Raw genomic sequence first — 23251 nt, forward strand, 5'->3', positions numbered from 1 at the left:
TGATCTGGGGTGGGCCCTGGGCCGGAGCTGAGCCGCAGAGGCTGCTGGGGGCAGGAGAGGAACAGGACCCGATGCCTGCTGAAATGTTCTTGCTCGTGGCTTTGAAAGCCCAAAGTGGCAGAAGTGGTTCTTGTGGGCTGAGGGTCCTGCTGTCAGGACTTCGTCCAGCATTTCTGTGGTTCCTTGCTCCTGGCAAGGTGCACTGAGGCCAGGGTGTAGATGCGGGGGACTGGTCCATGCTCTTCCCTTCCCTCCCTCCCTCCTTCCCTCCCTCCTTCCCTCCCTCCCTCCCTCCTTTCCTCCCTCCCTCCCTCCTTCCTTCCTTCCTTCCTTCCTTCCTTCCTTCCTTCCTTCCTTCCTTCCTTCCTTCCTTCCTCCCTTCTTCCCTCCCTCCCCTCCTTCCTCTCTTCCTCCTTCCCTCCCTCTCTTCCTTCCTGTCTCCCTCCTTCCCTCCCTCTCTCCCTTCCTGTCTCCCTCCTTCCCTCCCTCTCTCCCTCCCTCCCTCCCTCCTTCCTTCTTTCCTTCCTTCCTTCCTTCCTTCCTTCCTTCCTTCCTTCCTTCCTTCCTCCCTTCCTCCCTTCCTCCCTCCTTCCCTCCCTCTCTTCCTTCCTGTCTCCCTCCTTCCCTCCCTCTCTCCCTTCCTGTCTCCCTCCTTCCCTCCCTCTCTCCCTTCCTGTCTCCCTCCTTCCCTCCCTCTCTCCCTCCCTCCCTCCCTCCTTCCTTCTTTCCTTCCTTCCTTCCTTCCTTCCTTCCTTCCTTCCTTCCTTCCTCCCTTCCTCCCTTCCTCCCTCCTTCCCTCCCTCTCTTCCTTCCTGTCTCCCTCCTTCCCTCCCTCTCTCCCTTCCTGTCTCCCTCCTTCCCTCCCTCTCTCCCTTCCTGTCTCCCTCCTTCCCTCCCTCTCTCCTTTCTCCCCTCCCTCCCTCCCTCCCTCCCTCCTCCCTTAATAATAATAATAATAATGGCATTTGTTAAGCGCGTACTATGTGCAAAGCACTGTTCTAAGCACTGGGGGGATACAAGGTGATCAGGTTGTCCCGCGTGGGGCTCACAGTCATCATCCCCATTTTACAGATGGGGTAACTGAGGCTCCAAGAAGTTAAGTGACTTGCCTAAGGTCACACAGCAGACGTGTGGTGGAGGCGGGATTCAAACCCATGACCTCCGACTCCAAAGCCCATGCTCTTTCCACTAAGCCACACTGCTCCTTTCCATCTTTTCCTCCGTTTCTTCCTTCCTTCTTTCCTTTCTTCCCTGCTGAGCTCTCCGAAGGCTAGGTCGGGCCTGGGGAGCCCAGGGCAGCCTTGATGGCTCACCTGGAGAAATGTCTGGGAACCACTTTCCCGCTCCTCACCGGTTTGAGAAGAGGTGTCTGACTCATCCCCTGCGGCCAGCCCGCTGCCTTGACAGGAGGGCCTTTGGCTGAAGAGGGATCTAGAAAGGGCAATCCTCATCCTGGCCACCCCCCGGGTGGGTTGGCCCAGGGGGAACAGGTCCCAGGGGCACCCCGAATCTGCCCCCAGCCCTGCCGCCTTTCCCCGACCTGACACTCGATTAAATAGGATCCGAAAACTCACTGGGAGGAAGGTCTGGCCTCCCTGACTTGTCTACTCTCAGTTCCTCCTGCTCCATTTCTGGGCATTTCCCTCCTCGGTGGGTGAACTGGGACTGAGACGCAAACAGGGAGGGGGAACGTAAATGAACCACCCATTGCCGTCCGCTCTAGTAGGAGGGACAGGGACGCAGAGGGACCCGCATCTGTCCTTTGGGGTCTTTGGTGGATTTTACTTCTCCGGGCCGTCCCTCTCCATTTGCTTGCATAGGGAAGAACCGACAGAACTCTCAAGATGGAGAGTAGAAACCGGGAGGCCTCGAGGGTCATTAGATTGTGAGCAGAAATTGAGGACGGGGGTTGTCTTTTTACCTGTAGCATTGGCGTCCAAGTGTTCAGCATGGTGCTGTAGACCCGGGAGGTGCTCAGTAAAAACCCGCGATCGATCGATCGGTTTGCCAAGCTTTCTGGAGCCAAGGACGGGCTCCGGTTTGTAATTGGGAGTTTGGTCTCTGGCATCATCACGGGGCTGAATCAGTTTGGAAACTACCTAACACCCCCTCTCCGCCTCCCCACCCCGCCAGGGCCTGGCTGCAGGGGTGGAATAATGTCAAGCAGCTGCTGCTCGAGTAGGGCCACCTCTGCAAGTGGGGCTAGCCGACTCCTAGTGAAGTGACGTCCTGCCAATCCAAGGAGCTGTGTGGCGGCTCTCACTCCCCAAGCAACGAGTTGGGTTTTTTGTTTCTGTTTTTTTACGGTACTTGTTGAGCGCTTACTCTGTCAAACTCTGTTCTAAGCGCCGGGGTAGGGACAAGTCAGTGAGTCATGGGGCTCACGGGCTGAAGCAGGAGGGAGAACGGGTATTGAATCCCCATTTTACAGTTGTGGAAACTGAGGCCCAGAGAAGTGAAGCGACTTGCCCGAGGTCACACAGCCAGCGATTGGCAGAGCAGTTGGCAGCGCCGAGATTCAAACTCAGGTCCTCTGACTCTCAGTTCCGTGCTCTTTCTACTAGGCCACGCTGTTTTACCTCCCTTGGCTGGGCTGCGGGAGTCTCTAAGTGGGTCCCCCACCATTCGGTAGACAACGAGGACCAGACCAAGTGAGTTATTGGCCTGAGGCGGGTGTAGACCGGGTCTTCGGGTCACCTGGAGGGCAGGCTGGGAGCCAAGATAGGGGCACTGAGCTGCTCCGGGCTTCCGCATCCTCGTCCTCTTAGACGTCTCCCGGCCGGTGGTGGTACCTGTCACGTCTTTGGCTCTAATGGCTGGTTAGTCAACCCGTTGTTCTGTCATTGAGCACGTACCGTGTGTAGAGCGCTTGGGAGGGTACAGTGCAACAATAAACGGACACGCTTCCTGCCCACAAAGAGCTTACAGTCTAGAGGGGGAGAGCCGTGAAAAAGGGAGGCCGGCAGGGCCACCCCAAGCACCCCCGTCCTCCTCCGGGGTCCGAGCGCGCCGATCAGCTCGCGCTGCGGAATGAGCCGGTGGTCTTGCATCACGGCCGAATTCCCCAGAAGGAGTTTGGACCGTTCCCCAGGTGGGTGCGGAATTCCTTCCGCCTCCACCCTGGCGGTTTTCTGGGCTGCCGTGAAGCTGGCACGGCCACGTGTCTCTGCGGCCTGGGCGGTGGGGATTTCCGGAGGCTTCAGAAGTCACTTGACTTGAGGAAAGCGGCGGGGTGGGTCTGACCCGCTGCTGGGTTCACGATCCTGGGGGGAGACGGATCCTTGCCCTGAGAAGCTCCCCTTACCTGGAATTGATTTTAACGTCTTTCCCCCCCCGCGTTGCGCCGTAAGCTCCCGGAAGGTGGGGATTTTCGTCTACTCAGTCTATTGTACTTTTCCAAGCACCTAATATAGTGCTCGGTACAAAGGGAGCGTTCGATAAATACCGTCAATTGTAAGCTCGATATGGGCGGGGAATGTGTCTTTTATGTTGTCATGCCGTACTCTCCCGCGTTCTTCGTGCAGTGCTCTGCGCACAGTAAGCGCTCAATAAATATGATGGATTGATTGATATCTATTTTCTCCATCGTACTTTTCCAAGCCGTCAGTAAGGTGTTCCGGACAAAGCTCTGAATAAATACCTTTGATTGATTGATATAATAATAATAATGGCATTTATTAAGCGCTTGCTATGTGCAAAGCACTGTTCTAAGCCCTGGGAAGGTTACAAGGTGATCAGGTTGTCCCATGGGGGGGCTCACAGTCTTCATCCCCATTTTACAGATGAAGAAACTGAGGCACAGAGAAATTAAGTGACTTGCCCAAAGTCACACAGCTGACAATAATAATAATAATAATGGCATTTATTAAGCACTTTGTGCAAAGCACTGTTCTAAGCACTGGGGAGGTTACAAGGTGATCAGGTTGTCCCACTTGGAGCTCACAGTTTTAATCCCCATTTTCCAGATGAGGTAACTGAGGCCCAGAGAAGTGAAGTGACTTGCTCAAAGTCATGCAGCAGACAAGTGGCAGAGCGGGATTTGAACCCATGACCTCTGACTCCAAAGTCCGGGCTCTTTTCCACTGAGCCACGCTGCTTCTCTATTTACTCCATTGTACTCTCCCACGCCCTCAGTACAGTGCTCTACACCCAGTAGATGATAATGAACTTGTACTTCCCAAGTGCTTAGTACAGTGCTCTGCACACAGTAAGCACTCAATAAATACGATTGAATGAATGAATGAATGAATAATAAATGATGGTATTGGTAAGCACTTACTATATGCCGAGCACTGTTTTAAACACAGGGGGAGATACAGGGTAATCAGGTTGTCCCACATGGGACTCACAGTCTTCATCCCCATTTTACAGATCAATCAGTCAATCAATCGTATTTATTGAGCACTTACTGTGTGCAGAGCACTGTACTAAACGCTAGGGAAGTACAAGTCGGCAACACATAGAGACAGTCTCTACCCAACAGCGGGCTCACAGTCTAGAAGGGGGAGACAGAGAACAAAACCAAACATACTAACAAAATAAAATAAATAGAATAGATATCATCATCATCAATCGTATTTATTGAGCGCTTACTGTGTGCAGAGCACTGTACTAAGCGCTTGGGAAGTACAAGTTGGCAACATATAGAGACAGTCCCTACCCAACAGTGGGCTCACAGTCTAAAAGGGGGAGACAGAGAACAAAACCAAACATACTAACAAAATAAAATAAATAGAATAGATATGTACAAGTAAGATAAATAAATAGAGTAAGAAATATGTACAAACATATATACATATATACAGGTGCTGTGGGGAAGGGAAGGAGGTAAGATGGGGGGATAGAGAGGGGGACGAGGGGGAGAGGAAGGAAGGGGCTCAGTGTGGGAAGGCCTCCTGGAGGAGGGGAGCTCTCAGTAGGGCCTTGAAGGGAGGAAGAGAGCTAGCTTGGCTGAGGCACAGAAAAGTGGTGACTTGCCCCAAATCACCCAGCTGACAATCGGCGGAGCGAGATTTGAACCCGCAACCTCTGACTCCCAAGCCTGGGATCTTTTCCACTGAGCCATAAACGCTGTTGATCGATGGACTCTTTTAGACTGTGAGCCCACTGTTGGATAGGGACTGTCTCTATATGTTGCCAATTTGTACTTCCCAAGCGCTTAGTACAGTGCTCTGCACACAGTAAGCGCTCAATAAATACGATTGATGATGATGATGATGATGATGATGACTCTGGGGCCAGCTCCAGACTCAGATGCCCGACCCAGAAAGCTGAGCCATCCTCCTCCTCCCCAGCTCAGGATCTCGGGGCGTTCCCCAGCTGGTTCTTGAACTCTGCTCTTTTGGGGAGGGGCTGTCCATCCAGCTCCCTGCCTCAGTGCCTCGCAAAGGCAGGGCACGGCAATGGCGACGGCAATGAGAAGCAATCAATCAATCAATCAATCAATCAATCAATTGTATTTATTGAGCGCTTACTGTGTGCAGAGCACTGGACTGAGCGCTTGGGAAGTCCAAGTTGGCAACATCTAGAGACCGTCCCTACCCAACAGTGGGCTCACAGGCTAGAAGGGGGAGACAGAGAACAAAACCAAACATATTAACAAAATAAAATAAATAGAATAGATATGCACAAGTAAAATAAATAAATAAATAGAGTAATAAAGACGTACAAACATATATACATATATACAGGTGCTGTGGGGAAGGGAAGGAGGTAAGGCGGGGGCATGGAGAGGGGGATGAGGGGGAGAGGAAGGAGGGGGCTCAGTCTGGGAAGGCCTCGTGGAGGAGGTGAGGCCTCCTCCTACTCCTCCTCTAGTTCTCTGTGCCTCAGTTCCCTCATCTGCAAAATCAATCAATTAATCAATCAATCGTATTTATTGAGCTCTTACTGTGTGCAGAGCACTGTACTAAGCGCTTGGGAAGTACAAGTTGGCAACATATAGAGACGGTCCCTACCCAACAGTGGGCTCACAGTCTAGAAGGGGGAGACAGAGAACAAAACAAAACATATTAACAAAATAAAATAAATAGAATAGATATGTACAAGTAAAATAAATAAATAAAGAAGCAGCATTGCGGAGTGGGTAGACCGTGAGCCTGGGAGCCAGAAGGACCTGGATTCTAATCCCGGCTCTGCCACTTGTCTGCTGTGGGACGTTGGGCAAGTCACTTTCTTTCCTTCATTCATTCAGTCATATTTATTAATAATAATAATAATAATGGCATTTGTTAAGCGCTTACTATGTGCAAAGCACTGTTCTAAGCACTGGGGGGGATACAAGGTTGTCCTACGTGGGGCTCACAGTCATCATCCCCATTTTACAGGTGAGGTAACTGAGGCTCCGAGAAGTTAAGTGACTTGCCCAAGGTCACACAACAGACATGTGGTGGAGCCGGGATTCGAACCCATGACCTCTGACTCCAAAGCCCGGGCTTTTTCCGCTAAGCCACGCTATTAATTGAGCGCTTAGTGTGTGCGGAGCACTGTTACTAAGCGCTTGGGAAGTACAAGTTGGCAACATCTAGAGACGGTCCCCACCCAACAGCGGGCTCACAGTCTAGAAGGGGAAGACAGACGGCAAAACAAAACATATTAACAAAATAAAATAAATAGAATAAATATGTACAAATAAAATAAATAAATATTTTTATTTCTCTCTGGGCCTCAGTTACTTCATCTGCAAATTGGGGATTTAGTCTGTGAGCCCCATGTGTCCAACCTGATTAGCTTGTATCTACCCCAGTGCGTAGAACAGTGCTTAACACATTCATTCATTCATTCAGTCGTATTTATTGAGCGCTGACTGTGCGCAGAGCACTGTACTAAGCGCTTGGGAAGTACAAGCGCTGCTTGAGAAGCAGCGTGCCTCAGCGGAAAGAGCCCGGGCTTTGGAGTCAGAGGTCATGGGTTCAAATCCCGACTCCGCCAACCATCAGCTGTGTGATTTTGGGCAAGTCACTTAACTTCTCTGGGCCTCAGTTACCTCATCTGTAAAATGGGGATTAAGATTGTGAGCCCCACGTGGGACAACGTGATCACCTTGTATCCCCCCAGCGCTTAGAACAGTGCTTTGCACATAGTAAGCGCTTAACAAATACTATTATTACTATTACAAGTTGGCAACGTACACATAGCAAGCGCTTAGCAAATACCAACATTGTTATTATTATTATTACCATCTGTAAAATGGGGATTAAGTCTGTGAGCCTTATATGGGACATGGACTGTGTCCAACCTGATTAGTTAGTTTGTGTCCATTCATTCAGTCGTATTTACCGAGAGCTTACTGTGTGCAGAGCACTGTACTAAGCGCTTGGAAAGTACAATTCGGCAACAGATGGAGACAGTCCCCAGCGGGCTCACAGTCTAGCCAACCCCATCTATTAGTACAGTGCCTGCTATGCAGTAAGTGCTTAACAAATACCATAAAATAATGAAGGAGATCATTTTTAAAAAACCAGCAATGGGCTCAGGGGAAAAGCCGGACCAGCAGCAGACCCGAGACGGTCTCCTCAGTCCCGCCTCTGCTGGAAAGAACCAACACCAGGAAAGGAAAGTTTCTTTTGATTATTCTCCCAGATGGAGCTCCGGAGGACGAAAGTTAGAGCCACCTGGAAAATCCCTGGCTGAAAGAGCCAATAAAAGGGAGGTTCCCTGATGAGAAGATGTCTGGTTAATCAACCCGTCATTCTGTCAACTGAGAGCTCACCTCCTCCAGGAGGCCTTCCCAGACTGAGCCCCCTCCTTCCTCTCCCCATCCACCCCGCCTTACCTCCTTTCCTTCCCCACAGCACCTGCATATATGTATATATGTTTGTACGGGTTTATTACTCTATTTATTTATTTATTTTACTTGTACATATCTATTCTATTTTATTGGGTTAATATGTTTTTTTTTTTTGTTCTCTGTCTCCCCCTTCTAGACTGTGAACCCACTGTTGGGTAGGGACCGTCTCTACGTGTTGCCAACTTGTACTTCCCAAGCACTTAGTACAGTGCTCTGCACACAGTAAGAACTCAATAAATACGATTGATTGATTGATTGATTGATTGGTACTTAGAGAAGCAGCCTCCTCCCCCTCTCCATCACCCCCGCCTTACTTCCTTCCCTTCCCCACAGCACCTGTATACATGTTTGTACGGATTTATTACTCTATTTTATTTGTACATATTTATTCTATTTATTGTATTTGGTTAATATATTTTGTTTTGTTCTCTGTCTCCCCCTTCTAGACTGTGAGCCCGTTGTTGGGTAGGGACCATCTCTATATGTTGCCAACTTGTACTTCCCAAACGCTTAGTACAGTGCTCTGCATACTGTAAGCGCTCTAGACTGTGAGCCCACTGTTTGGTAGGGACCATCTCTATATGTTGCCAACTTGTACTTCTCAAGCGCTTAGTCCAGTGCTCTGCACACAGTAAGCGCTCAATAAATACGATTAAATGAAGCAGCGTGGCCTAGTGGAACGGGCCTGGGCGTCAGAGGACCAGGGTTCTAATACTGGCGCTGCCGCTTGCCTGCTGTATGACCTTGGGTAAGTCATTTCACTTCTCTGGGCCTCAGTTACCTCATCTGTAAAACGGGGATAAAGACTTTGAGGCCCATGTGCGATAGGGACCTTGTCCAACCCGAGGAACGGCATGGCCTAGTGGCAAGAGCGGGCTTGGGAGTGGGTTCTAATCCCAGCTCCACCACTCGTCTGCTGTGTGACCTTGGGCAAGTCACTTAACTTCTCTGGGCCACAATCTGTAAAATGGGGATTGAGATCTCTGTGCCTCAGTGACCTCATCTGTAAAATGGGGATTGAGACTGTGAGCCCCACTTGGGGCAACCTGGTTACCTTCTATTTACCCCAGCGCTTAGAACAGCGCTTGGCACATAGTAAGAGCTTAACAAGCGCCATAATTATTATTATTATTATTATCTTAGTACGGTGCCTGGCTCCAAGTAAGTGCTTAGCAAATACCACAGAGAAACTTATTGGATGCTTACTGGGTGTAGAGCACTGGACAAAGGGCTTGGGGAGAGGAAAGTGGGCAGGGAATGCATCTGCTAATTTTGTTGTATTGTACTCTCCCAGACGCTTAGTACAGTGCTCAGCACATATTAAGTGCTCAGGAAATACCATTGATTAGTTCGATTGACAATACAATAGAGTTGAGTGACATGATCCCTGTTCTCTGAGAGCTCACACTCTAGTGAGAAGCAGCAAAGCTCAGTGGAAAGAGCAAGGGTTTGGGAATCAGAGGTCATGGGTTCTAATTCCGGCTCCGCCATTTGTCTTCTGTGTGACTTTGGGCAAGTCATTTAACTTCTCTGTGCCTCAGTTACCTCTGGAAAATGGGGATTAAGACTGTGAGCCCCACTTAGGAGGACAACCTGACTACCTTGTATCTCCCCAGCGCTTAGAACAGTGTTTGGCACATAGTAAGCGCTTAACAAATGCCATCATCATCATTATTATTATTATTAGTGGGAATTTATAATCTTGTGGGGCTTCTCAGAGGAACAAATCCCCCTGGGGGTGCCATCCACTATTGGTTCTCGTATCCTCCTTCCCTCTCTTCTCCTTCACCTTTCCCTCTTCCCACTTTTTCTGTCTCTCATCCTCTCTACTTCTGTCCCTCTCTCCCCCCTTCCTGCCATGACTGCAGGGTCTTGTTGACGTCTGTGCAAAGCAGGAATAGAAACCAAAATCTCAACTATTCCTGGACACTTTTCCTCGAATAAACCACTTCACCCGAAGCCCCCGGAACCCTGCCTCCGGAGAGCCTGGTGAGGCTGTTGGCTGACGGACGGCTGGGCAGGCAGGAAGCCCAAGAAGTCTCTCCTGGTCAGGGCCGGGGGAGAGAGAGGGGAGGGTCCGGGCTTTTCCCACTCCTAACCAGATCCAGGATGTTATTTAATACCTGTTTGCTTCCAAGAGCTACAGTTTAGTTCCTTCTTTCTTAAGGGTGAGCAGGAGTTGAGATGTTTTTCTTGGCAACATGTTTACAGCTGCATCTTCTGTAAACAGGCAAATGTCAAAGCCCCATCCCACCAACCCCTACCCTGCCCTTCCCTCCCTCTCCCAAACACCACAGACCAGTAAACCCAGAGCACCCAGCTTCACGAGGCCATCGAAAACTGGGCTGCGGGAGCCTCCGGGTGGACTGGAGGCTCCCGCTAAGCGCTTAGTACAGTGCTCTGCACACAGTAAGCGCTCAATAAATACGATTGATGATGACTGGATGAGGTCTGAGGGGAAGGGCTCGGGAAGGGCTCCTGGGGGAAAGGAGGCGGTCCGAGAACTGATGATAATAATAATAATAATAATGGTATTTGTTAAGCGCTTACTATGTGCAAAGCCCTGTTCTAAGCGCTGGGGGGATACAAGGTGATCAGGTTGTCCCCCCGTGGGGCTCACAGTCTCCACCCCCATTTTACAGATGAGGGAACCGAGGCCCAGAGAAGTGAAGTGACTTAGGTTCTTAGGTTGGAGAAGCAGCGTGGCTCGGTGGAAAGAGCCCGGGCTTTGGAGTCAGAGGTCATGGGTTCAAATCCCGGCTCCGCCACATGTCTGCTGTGTGACCTTAGGCAAGTCACTTAACTTCTCTAAGCCTCAGTTACCTCATCTGTAAAATGGGGATGAAGACTGTGAGCCCCCCGTGGGACAACCTGATCACCTTGTATCCCCCCCCCCCCAGCGCTTAGAACAGGGCTTTGCACATAGTAAGCGCTTAATAAATGCCATCATCATTATTATTATTTATTATTATAGGTTCTAGTCTCTGCACTAGGAGGGACTTGAGGAATTCACAGGGAAGCAGCCTGGCCCAGGGAAAAGAGCATGGCCCTGGGAATCTGAGGACCTGAGTTCTAATCCTGCCTCTGCCAATGGCTCTGCCTATTGTTAGCTGTGTGACCTTGGGCTGGTCACTTAATTTCTCTGTATCTTGGTTTCCTCAACTGTTAAATGGGGATTCAATACCTGTTCTCCCTCCCACTTCAGACAGTGAGTCCCATGCGGGACAGCGACTGTGTCCAGCCTAGTTGACTTATACTAACCCCAGTGCTTAGAACAGAGTTTGACCCGTAGTAAGTGCTTAACAAGTGCCATAAAACAAACAAACAAAAAAATCAAGGATTTGGGGCCAGTCCCTGGTGTCTCTCTGCCTCAGTTTTATCATCTATAAAACAGGGAGGAGAAAAAAAATGTCTTTACTCCTCCTAGCCCCGCAAAAATGTTCTGAGGACTAATAATAGATGAGAAAGTGCTTTGAGCTCTTCAGAAGAAAGAAATTCCATACAGGAGCAGCGTGGCTCTGTGGAAAGAGCCCGGGCTTTGGAGTCAGAGGTCATGGGTTCAAATCTTGTCAGCTGTGTGACTTTGAGCAAGTCACTTCACTTCTCTGGGCCTCAGTTACCTCATCTGGACAATGGGGGATAAGACCGTGAGCCCCCCGTGTGACAACCTGATCACCTTGTAACCTCCCCAGTGCTTAGAACAGTGCTTTGCACATAGTAAACATTTAATAAATGTCATTATTATTATTAGTAGTAGTATTTATTATTAGTGTAATGTATAATAAGAGCGCTGTAATGAGCATTACCCCAAAATCGGAGCGAATATCTGTCTAAGCTTGGGGGACCAGGTTTGGGCACGTCCCAAGAAAAACCAGGAAGAGTCATTTTCTTCATCGATTAAGCATCTTGGGCCTCACCCCACAAGGTGCCCTCGGCCCCCTTGAGCGTCAAGGAGACCCGTTAGCGATGCGGAGGGGCAGAGCTGAGACTCCCCACCAACCGGCCAAGGTGTCCGTGCTTCCAGCGGGCAAAGGTGGGTGCCAGCCGGGGAGTGGTCGCTGCCAGCTTTTGTCCCGGCAGCGGTGATTCATCCTTCCTCGTAACCGGGGGATTCTTCCAGGGGAGGCTGCGATCGGGAGGGGGTGTCAGAGCTGGAGCCACGAAAGCCACCAGGTGCCTTCTGGAACTCCCCCTGCCCCCTTCCTTTTCCACCTCTTCCTCCTCCCCGGGGCTGCCCCAGGGCCCGCCGGGCCTGGGCTGGGGCAAATGGGAAAGCCCCACGGATGTGGGCCAAGAGTTACACCTGGGCGGAGAGGCCCGCGGCTCCGAGCGCCCGGCCCTGGGGGAACTGACCCCCCTCTGGCTTCCGGTGGCCATCATCATCATCATCATCAATCGTATTTATTGAGCACTTACTGTGTGCAGAGCACTGTACTAAGTACTTGGGAAGTACAAGTTGGCGACATATAGAGACAGTCCCTACCCAACAGTGGGCTCACAGTCTAAAAGAGCATCAGAGCAGCCTTGAATGGGAACCTGGAGAGGCCCAAGACTGGTGCAACCTTCCTGCCCTTCTGGCCTTTAAAAGGCTGGACTTCTGCACATCCGCCAAGCTAGCTCTCTTCCTCCCTTCAAAGCCCTCCTGAGAGCTCACCTCCTCCAGGAGGCCTTCCCACACTGAGCCCCCTTTTTCCTCTCCTCCTCCCCATCCCCCCACCCTACCTCCTTCCCCTCCCCAAATCACCTGTATATATATTTGTACAGATTTATTACTCTATTTTACTTGTACGTATTTACTATTCTATTTACTGTGTTAATGATGTGCATCCAGCATTATTTCTGTTTATTCTGATGACTCGACATCTGTCCACGTGTTTTGTCTTGTTGTCCGTCTCCCCCTTCTAGACTGTGAGCCCGTTGTTGGGCAGGGACCGTCTCGATATGTTGCCAACTTGTACTTCCCAAGCACTTAGTACGGTGCTCTGCACACAGTAAGCGCTCAATAAATACGATTGAATGAATGAATGGACCTCTCTGACCCCCTTGGCCCCTGATGGGGAAGCAGATGGGGAGTTTGTTTGCTACTTTGCTCAGGGGTTGAAATGACTGGCAGGGCAGGGAAGGGCCTTCTCTAAGGCAGTAGGACTTTGGTGTTGGTCTTTATGTACACACAACACAAGCACATTTTCAGGTTCACGTGTGTACCTTCCTCCCTTTCTTCTTCTCCCCTTCCCCTTTTCTCCCCTCTTCCTCCTTGGCTCCCTCTCTTCTCTCAATCCCTCCTCTTTTCTCATTCTGCATCCGCCCATCTTCTCTTTTCCTCCTCTCCCCTTCATTCTTTTCTTTTGCCCCGGCAGCGGTGGGGGCCAAGGGTGGACAGAAAGACCAAGCACATTGAAATCGCAGGAAGCACATCCTCTGCTTCTGTAAACTTCCCTGGACTTTTGTTTGTCTCTAGTTGAGCAAGTAAAAGCCCCTCCAGGCTGGACCTGGGGGGCTCAGCCCCTTTGTTCTCCGCCAGGCCAGGTTGGTGTCACCAGTGGGTGGACACCGTCATCGGTTCCCAAATCCTCCCCTGAACGGAAGCGGTTGGGAAGGGGTCAGACGAAGCCCGGGAAAAGGAATCTGAGCACAGACCGTGTGCTGATTCCCTCCCACCCCCACTCCCGACCCGCTCCCCGGCTTCTGTTTATTGGACAGGCAGAGGACACAGAACATGCAGAGCCTGAGAAACCAGAGTCAGGGGGGAGTCATCGTTTGAGCTCAGAGAAGAACGGCATCTTCTTTCTCTTTTCTTCTTTATGGTACTTGTTAAGCGCTTACTATGGGTCAAACACTGTTCTAAAGCATTTGGGGTAGGAACCAGTTAATTAGGTCATGCACAGTCGCTGTCCCACAAGAGGCACACAGGCTAAGTAGGAGGGAGAACAGGTAATAATAATAATGATAATGGCATTTATTAAGCGCTTACCATGTGCAAAACACTGTTCTAAGCGCTGAGGAGGTTACAAGGTGATCCGGTTGTCCCACGGGGGGCTCACAGTCTTGATCCCCGTTTTACAGATGAGGGAACTGAGGCCCAGAGAAGTGAAGTGACTTGCCCAAAGTCACACAGCTGACATGTGGCGGAGCCGGGATTTGAACCCGTGACCTCTGACTCCAAAGCCCGGGCTCTTTCCACTGAGCCACGCTGAGGCACAGAGAAGCTAAGTGACCCACCCAAGGCCACACAGCAAGCAACCAGCAGAGGCAGGGGTCCCTAGAGCCACTCTGCAAAATCTAATTATTCAGTCAGTGGTATTTATTCATTCATTCATTCAATCAATCAATCGTATTTATTGAACACTTACTGTGTGCAGAGCACTGTACTAAGCACTTGGGAAGTACAAGTTGGCAACATCTAGAGACGGTCCCTACCCAACAGTGGGCTCACAGTCTAAAAGGGGGAGACAGAAAACAAAACAAAGCATATTAACAAATTAAAATAAAAAGAATAAATATGTACAAGTAAAATAAATAGAGTAATAAATCCGTACAAACATGTATGCATATTTACAGGTGCTGTGGGGAGGGGAAGGAGGTAAGGCTGGAGGGGTGGGGATGGGGATTATTATTTATATAATAATGGAATTTATTAAGCACTTACTATGTGCAAAGCACTGTTTTAAGCACTGGGGGGATGCGAGGTAATCAGGTTGTCCCACGGGGGGGCTCACAGTCTTCATCCCCATTTTACGGATGAGGTAACTGAGGCCCAGAGAAGTGAAGTGACTTGCCCAAAGTCACTGAGTGCTTACTGTGTACAGAGCAATCAGTCAGTCAGTCTGTGTTTATTGAGTGCCTAATGTGTGCAGAGCGCTGACCTAAGCGCTTGGGAGAGAACCATACAAGACAGTTGGTAGACAGGTTCCCTGTCCACAACAAACAGCACTGAATTAAGCTCTCAGGAGAGTACAATTCATTCATTCATTCTTCATTCAATTGTATTTATTGAGCGCTTACTGTGTGCAGAGCACTGTACTAAGCGCTTGGGAAGTACAAGTTGGCAACATATAGAGACAGTCCCTACCCAACAGTGGGCTCACAGTCTAGAAGGGGGAGACAGACAACAAAACAAAACATACTAACAAATTAAAATACATAGAATAAATATGTACAAATAAAATAAATAAATAAATAGAGTAATAAATACGTACAAATGTATTAACATATATACAGGTGCTGTGGAGAGGGGACAGGTGCTGTGGGAGGGGATTCAACAGAGTCCTTTATGCTCCTGACCTCCCAGGTAACAAGGCACCTTCCCTCCTTCTTGAAATTCCCTCCCAAGTCTCGGTCTTTCTCGGGTGATGGTTCATTCATTCATTCATTCATTCATTCATTCATTCATTCATTCAATCGTATTTATTGAGCGCTTACTGTGTGCAGAGCACTGTACTAAGCGCTTGGGAAGTACAAGTTGGCAACATCTAGAGACGGTCCCTACCCAACAGCGGGCTCACAGTCTAGAAGGGGGAGACAGACAACAAAACAAAACATATTAACAAAATAAAATAAAACAAAACAAACAAGACGGTCGTTACCCAACAGTGGGCTCACAGTCTAAAAGGGGGAGACAGAGAACAAAACAAAATATATTAACAAAATGAAATAAATAGAATAAATATGTACAAATAAATAAATAAATAGAGTAATAAATACGTACAAACATATATACATACATATACATACACATATACAGGTGCTATGGGGAGGGGACAGATGCTGTGGGGAGAGGATTCAACAGAGTCGATAGGCACGTTCCCTGCCCACTTCTAGCTTCATGCTCCTGACCTCCCAGGTAACAAGGCACCTTCCCTCCTTCTTGAAATTCCCTCCCAAGTTTCGTTCTTTCTCGGTTGCTCGTTCTGGGGTGATGGGTGGAGCAAGGGGATGGATCAGTCAATCGATCAATCAATCAATCATATTTATTGAGTGCTTACTGTGTGCAGAGCACTATACTAAGCGCTTGGGAAGTTCAAGTTGGCAACATATAGAGACAGTCCCTACCCAACAGTGGGCTCAGAGTCTAGAAGGGGGAGACAGACAACAAAACCAAACATATTAACAAAATAAAATAAATAGAATAGATATGTACAAGTAAAATAAATAAATAGAGTAATGAATATGTACAAACATATATACATGTATACAGGTGCTGTGGGGAAGGGAAGGAGGTAAGACGGGAGGGATGGAGGGGGGACGAGGGGGAGAGGAAGGAAGGGGCTCAGTGTGGGAAGGCCTCCTGGAGGAGGTGAGCTCTCAGTAGGGCTTTGAAGGGAGGACGAGAGCTAGCTTGGCAGATGTGCAGAGGGAGGGCATTCCAGGCCAGGGGGAGGACGTGGGCCGGGGGTTGATGGCGGGACGGGCGAGAATGAGGTATAGTGAGGGGATTAAGACTGTGAGTCCCATGCAGGACATGGACTGTGTCCAACCTGATTATCTTGTATTTACCCCAGGGTTTAGTACAGTGCTAACACAGGGTAAGCGCTCAACAAACACCAATTTTTTTAAAAAAAGAAGTCTCAGTTTTCCCTTTCGAACGGGACAAAGCAAAGATCTGGAGGTGGTCCAGGCTCTGGGGACCAACGATTGGCCCCCTGGTTCCACCTGGGGCTTAGAAGAGGTGGGAAACCCTATCCTGGAGGCAGGAAAAAAGAATTCAATGGATTGAGATGCCGACATCACAGCCCCTTTAGCAGCCGGCAGGAGCCACTCCAGACTCTGCTCCAACAGCCCTGCTCGAGAGATGCCCCCCTGGGGACTGGGCATGGGTGAATGATACCGTGACAAGCCCTTGCCAGGGAGTATCCCAGCTTTGAAAATCTGGGAGGTGCCTCTCTCGGGCTGTGCCACAGCTTGGCTTCTTCTCCCCTTTCTTGCAGCTCTTCTGGGCAGCGAGTGTCAGGGCGGATGTTTGCGTGTGTTCTCATTTTCTGTGGTGTATCTGCCTCGTTGAACCGCCCCACGGCAGAATCTTGGTCTTCCCCTCCTATTAGAGGAGATGCAAAAAGTGGGAGTCCTGTTGGGCCTGGTCAGGTGAGAGAAGACAGAATGTGTGATTTTGTGATGTGTGTGTTTGCACCTGTCTTGCAAAATCCAGTTTGAACTTTGGGAGACCAAGATGGGCCGTACCTTCCTTATAGAAGCAGCGTGGCTTAGTGGAAAAGGCACAGGTTTGGGAGTCAGAAGTCGTGGGTTCTAATCCTGGCTCTTCCACTTGTCGGCTGTGTGACTTTCAGGCAGGTCACAACTTCCCTGGGCCTCAGTTACTCATCTGTAAATTGGGGATTAAGACTGTGAGCCCTACGTGGGACAACCTGATTACTGTGTATCTACTCCAGAGCTTAGAACAGTGCCTGGCTCATAGTAAGCGCTTAGCAAACTCCGTCATTGTTATTATTATTTCCCTCACTGTGGGTGTTGTCCAGAGAGTCAGGAGGCTCCAACCCAAAGAAAGGAAGGCCCAGCCAGTGGCCTGGTGGTTCAGCCAGGGTGCCTCGTCAGTCAGTCGGCCAGTCAGTCTTCTGAATGTGCCCAGCGATGACTGGTTTGCTCAGCGGGCAGCTCCCCGGGAGGTGGGGGGCCCCCTTTTAGACTGTGAGCCCACTGTTGGGTAGGGACTGTCTCTATATGTTGCCAATTTGTACTTCCCAAGCGCTTAGTACAGTGCTCTGCACATAGTAAGCGCTCAATAAATACGATTGATGATGATGATGATGACGGGGCCTGGGCATGGTGGCTGGCTCGGGCTGACGAGGGAGAGCAGTCTGCAAGGTCCCTCAGGGGGCAAAGGGGACCAAGGGGGCAGAGTTCACAACTTAGGAAGAACTTTGTACATATTTATCACTCTCTTTTATTTGTACATATCTATTCTATTTATTTTATTTTGTTAATATCTTTTGCTCTGTTGTCTGTCTCCCCCTTCTAGACTGTGAGCCCGCTGTTGGGTAGGGACCATATCTAGATGTTGCCAACTTGGACTTCCCAAGCGCTTAGTACAGTGCTCCGCACACAGTAAGCGCTCAATAAATACGATTGAATGAATGAATGAATGAACTTAGGCTTGGCCTCGGCTTGCCCCTGAGACGATGAAGGGGAAGTAGCGAACAGAATAGCAACCTCGGTACCCGTCTCATGAGACCGCCCCTCAGCACCCACCCATACACACACACTCTCCCACACTCACACTCTTTGTTCAAGAGTGACGGTCTATTCCAAGTAACTTCCAAGGGATTGAGGACTCTCCCTTTTCATCTGCCTTTATGTGGCTTTGGGCTCATTTAGGTCTTAAGGGGTAACCTGACTCATGCATGCTTGTAAGGCTTTGAGTTCAAGCTTTGGTTCTGCTGATTCTATCCTCCCTGCTTCCTGGAATAGCTTGTTCCCAGACTTGATCCTTCTTCTGAGCTGTGCTGTCCCCCAGCTGGAGGGCCCTCCTCCTCCTCCTCCTCCTCCTCCTCCTCCTCTTCTTTCTCCCCTCCCACCTCCTTCTCCTGTGTAAAAACAAGCCGTGTCTTGTGATGGCAGCTTCCAGGGACACTCTCTCTCTCTCTCTTTTTCTCTTCCTCTCTCTGTCTCTTTCTCTCTCTCTCCCTCTCGCTCTCTCTCTCTCTCTGAGAGTGAGTAGACCCTGGGTAAGATCTGGGCAGAAGGAGAATCTGTTTCCTGTCTGACTGGGGCTCTGTGAGCCGCCGTTTTGCTCGGCACAATACTTCCCAGACGGGGAAGTATCTCAGCTCTCTTTCCACGGATAATTTCCCAGCCCGAGAAACCTGCGGGAAGAAGTCACCGAGTGCATTTACAAAAAAAAAAAAAAAAAAAAGGACTAAGAGGCCACCGAACAAGGGGTCTGTGCTGAGCTGAGTGGCTCACTGTTGTGTCTCTCTGTTCCTAGGTCTCAGTCAGTCTCTCCGCCTCCAGTCCTTTCCCCGCCGAGGAGCCCGTCCTACCCGCTCAGTGACAGCGAAGCCTCGGCAGGCCGATTCTCCCACGTTCCCGGCTCCCGGCTGCTCCTCAAGGATTGGAGTCCCCAGAGGACCCCTTCGAGAGGCCTGCTCTCGCCCCCCTCGGATCCCAGCCCCGCCGGCCGCCCCATCGAGACCACCGACGCCAGCCACCCGGACAAGAGACTGTCGGCCTCCAGAGGGGAGGATCAGAAGGAGACCCTTCAGGGGGCGGCCCAGGCCGGGGACGTGGTAGCCGGCCGCCCCCTCGCTCAGAGCCCGCTGTCCCCGGGCCCGGGCCCTAATCCGAGGAGCCTCTCCCTGGGCCGCCCCGGCGCCCGCACCCAGACCCTGGGCGTCCGGCAGAAGATCTCAGCATGGGAAGGCCGTCGAGAGGCCCCACCCCGGACCAGTCTGTGCGTGGACAGGCGGGAGGGCCCCGGGGGCGAGCGGTCCGGCAGTGAGAGCTGCCCCAGCGTGCTGCCCTCCCCCTGCGGCTCGGACAAGGCCTTCGACTTCAAGGGCTTCCGCAGGATGAGCAGGACGTTCTCCGAATGCTCCTACCCCGAGACGGAGGAGGAGGAGCCGCCGCCCCTCGCCCCTGCCCGGGACCCCGGCCCTCGGCTGGAGAAGAGGCCTAGCCGGCCGGAGCCCGCCAACGCCTTCCTCAAGGGCCACGCCCGCAAGGAGAGCTCCGCGGTGCTCAACCGCATCCAGAAGATTGAGCAGGCCCTGAAGGAGCAGCCGGGCCGCGGCCTGCCCCAGCTGCCCAGCAGCTGCTACAGCGTGGACCGTGGGAGGAGGCGGGCCCCGCCCGCCGGGGAGGACCAGGCTCGGGGTGCCAGCGGCGGCCGGGGCGGGGGCCCCGCCGACTCCCGCCCTGAACCCGAGGGGAGCGGAGCCGGCCAGCCGGCTGCCCCCGCGGGCCGCCCCGACCTGCCGCCCGACCCGGCCGTCAACCCCGTCCCCAAGCCCAAACGCACCTTTGAGTACGAGGCCGACAAGAGCCACAAGAGTAAGCCGAGCAACGGTCTACCTCCTTCCCCCACGCCTGCTGCTCCCCCGCCTCTCCCCTCCACCCCAGCCCCTCCGGTCACCAGGAGACAGAAGAGAGACCCGCGCTTTCATCGCAAGTCCCAGAATAGGTAATGAAAAGAGAAGAACGGGCCTGCCCTCCCCGTCCCCCCAAAACTCAAGTCACCACGAATGCTTTGCCTGGGAACATCTTCTCTCAGGGAGGCAGTTGGTGGGGGGCGGAAGAGAGGAAATGCGAGCGGGGAGTCTGGCGTTGCCTGGATCCCTCTCCTTCTCCACTGGAGATTCTGTTCTGGGTTGGGTGGGGAGATCCACGCCCCACTGCCGCTCAGGACGGTGTTCGGGCCTAGTCGACCTCGGATCATCTCCGGGGTGCTTTGCGCAGATCTCTGGACCCCCACTTGAATCACGCGACACCAACGTTGGCTTCCCGGAGGGCCTCCCCTCTCCCCCACCACCCCTGGCCCAAGGGCAGGGAATTGAGGACTTGGGGGAAGCTGGGAAAACCTAGAGCACTTTCCACCCGTCTGGCTCTTCTCCCAACTCTAGGCAAGCTCTGAGCTGGGAGAGGTCAGCTTCCTTGTGAAGAGCCATCCTACCACTCTCCCTCCCTCCTCCGGAACACTCCGCGCCCCGGATGGTCAAGATTATGTGTCACTTCTCTGGGGTTTGGGCCCGGCCTCCGTGCTCTGCTTTCATACCATCCACTAAATCCCAAGCGTGATCCTTTGAGAAGAGCTGGGAAAATCTCCCGCCAGCCGTTGTTGAGGTCAAACGCCATGAGTCCCAGGGCCTCATTCAGACCCAGAAATCCAGGGGGTTGGCGCTCAGGACGTATAAAGAGCGTGGGGATCAGCGGGGAGTTAGCAACCTCCTTCCATCCGGCTGTCCGCCCGGGCCCAAGGGCCGGCAACTCCTGCTTGAGCTTTACGCCTTCTCTCTGTGATGACCTGCCACCCCAAGTGTCTTTGCTTTGTTTTCCTGCCTGCAAACACCTTTCTTTCCAAAGAAGCAGGCTCCTCTGGGAGTGATTGTGAAGCCGGTATTAGTCACCAGGGAGAGAGGTACTATCCCAGCCGCTCAGCCAGCTAGGGCACTGGGAAAACTGGGATTAGGATGTACGCCTTGTGTCAGCCAGTCAGTCGTATTTATTGAGCACTTACTATAAAAATAATAATAATAATGATAGCATCTGTTCAGCGCTTACTATGTGCCAAGCACTGTTCTAAGCGCTGGGGTGGATACCAGGTGATCAGGTTGTCCCACGTGGGGCTCACTGTCTTCATCCCCATTTTGCAGATGAGATAACTGAGAGAAGTGAAGTGACTTGCCCAAAGCCACACAGCTGACGAGTAGTGGAGCCGGGATTGGAACACATGACCTCTGACTCCCAAGCCCGTGTTCTTTCCAGTGAGCCACGTATGTGCAGAGCACTGTACTAAGCGCTTCGGAGAGTACAAATATAGCAATACAGCAGACACATTCCCTGCCCACAGTGAGCGTACAGTCTAGAGTGCTGTGGAGTAAGAGCTGTGAGGATGGGAGGACAAAGCGGTCTCCGCCTCCTCTCTCCCACCCTCCACCTCCAACTCCTTTCTGGAGAGGATTCCCCCAGCCCCACCCCCCGCAGCCTTGTGGGGTCCTCTGTGGAAACCTAGAGATCTGTGTTCCCACGGGTTCGGAGGTCCTGCTGAGATGATCACACGTCGAGGAGGTAGAGAGGTGGAAACTCCAGTCGCTGCGGTGCTCACCTTTGAGCGAGGGCTTGGAGGTCTTAAAACACACAGTTTTTCCTTTAGGAAGCAGAGGGTCCCTTCTAAACTGCCCATTGATGGGATTAAATAATCCCAGATGCCCCTTTGCCCTCACTGTATCCTTACCTAGGTTTCGCAAAGTAATAATTGGTGTTCCACCAGTGAAGGCGTCACAAGGGCGTAGACGAAGAGGTTCATTACGGGAGTCCACAGACCTTAGCAAACGACCATGCGGGTCGCCGGGGGTACCTGGCCCCCTTCCCCTTCCTCCGGGTCCATTGCATTCCCCTCCTAAGTCACCATAAGTGCTGACGCTGCATCTGAACCGTGGAACTTGGTGATAGATGCCGAGTTGGAGGGAGGATGGGCACTTAAAAATGAAAATACGGGAGCCACAGACAGTGGACCGGCCATCCGAAAACCGGGTTGTCTGGTAAAAACCCGGACCGATCGCCACTCCCCCTCTTCAGGCCTGTTTCCAGAGACCCCCATCCTGCTGTTTTTGTTAGCCTTCTTTCTCTTTCAGTTCGATTTTCCAACTGCCCCTTCTCCTTCCCACTGAGGCATGGGCCCAACTGGAGCACAGACTTGTGACCACTCAATTGTGTCGAGTCTCTGCTGGCTTAGTCTGCTCCAAGGCCAAGACAGCAAAGGTGTCCTGTGGCTGGGAAAGAGGCAGCAGGGAAGGACCATTGCCATGACCTGTGACCATGGGGATATGGCCTTGAGGCGGCCACTTCTTTTTGCTTCGGGGGTTGTGTAAGGAGGAGCCGGTAGGTTTCTGGGAGAGAGCAACTGGTTCTCAGATCTGCCAGAGGGGAGTGAAGCCTCCGGCGGAAAAGATGGGCCCGTCTTTAACCCAAGTAGACCAGAAGGCTTCACTAGCGGGTGGCGGCAGAGTGGAGAGCATCTGTCTTCACGGACTCGCTGCTGTCATCCCCACCCGCTCCCTGGGTTGTTACGTCTCCAGCCCACTGGACACCAGGCACTGGGAGGAACAAAGCCCCGGTGTACTCCGTGAGCTGTTGAGAAGCCCGGACCGCGTCCGTTTCAGTCGCCTCATTAGGTGGCCAGTGCGGTGCCAGCTACGGGTGGGAGCTTAGTGGATGCTCCTCGATGCCGCTAACGATCCCAAGCTCGAAGACGGAGACCGGGCGGTCAGGTCTGACCGGCTCCCCTTTTAGAGCTACCCTCGGGGCTTCGATCTGGCTGTTTTCGAGTCTTGGGCTTTGCAGGTTGTTAGGTTGCAGTAGCCTCCGGTTGGAATTGTGGCTTTCCCCCTTGGAGCCCCGCTCCGAGAAGCGGCGAGCAACCCAGTCACCTGGGGATGGGGGGTCGGGGAGAGAGAGGGCAGGGCAGGGCCCCAGCTTGGCCGGGCCTGAATTGCTCTCATTCTTTTACACCCCAGAAAGTCCTTTGAGTTTGAGGATGCCTCCAGCCTCCAGTCCCTCTATCCCGTAACCCCCACCGAGAATGGTACCGAGAGCCAGCACAAGTTCGGATCCAAGAGCACTTTAGAAGAGAACGCCTACGAGGACATCGTGGGTAAGACCCCCGCTTCCCCCCTACACCGGGTCAGAGCTACGGCGGGCCATGGAGCTGCTGGGAGAGGGAAGGGATGAGGCTTCGCTGGGGCACGGGGGCTTCTGACCAGAGGTCACCCAAGGCTCCCTTGTCCTCACAGTACC

General features: G+C 51.9%; 1 protein-coding gene across 7 annotated transcripts in view; it reads left to right on the forward strand.

Annotated features, from left to right (window-relative positions):
• DENND2B (DENN domain containing 2B) overlaps positions 1 to 23251 on the forward strand; it is a 318048-nt gene that overhangs the window by 195602 nt on the left and 99195 nt on the right. For 6 of the 7 annotated variants that reach the window (XM_038764635.1, XM_038764634.1, XM_038764636.1 and 3 more), the window contains 2 exons: positions 18726 to 19919; positions 22972 to 23108. The exons of the other annotated variant lie outside the window; for it this stretch is intronic. In XM_038764635.1, the coding sequence (XP_038620563.1) occupies positions 18726 to 19919; positions 22972 to 23108 (1331 nt within the window). The remainder of the gene's footprint in view (positions 1 to 18725; positions 19920 to 22971; positions 23109 to 23251) is intronic. 7 annotated transcript variants of the gene reach the window in all.

This window comes from Tachyglossus aculeatus, chromosome 22, assembly GCF_015852505.1.
Source record: "Tachyglossus aculeatus isolate mTacAcu1 chromosome 22, mTacAcu1.pri, whole genome shotgun sequence".
NCBI classification, from domain to species: Eukaryota; Metazoa; Chordata; class Mammalia; order Monotremata; family Tachyglossidae; genus Tachyglossus; species Tachyglossus aculeatus.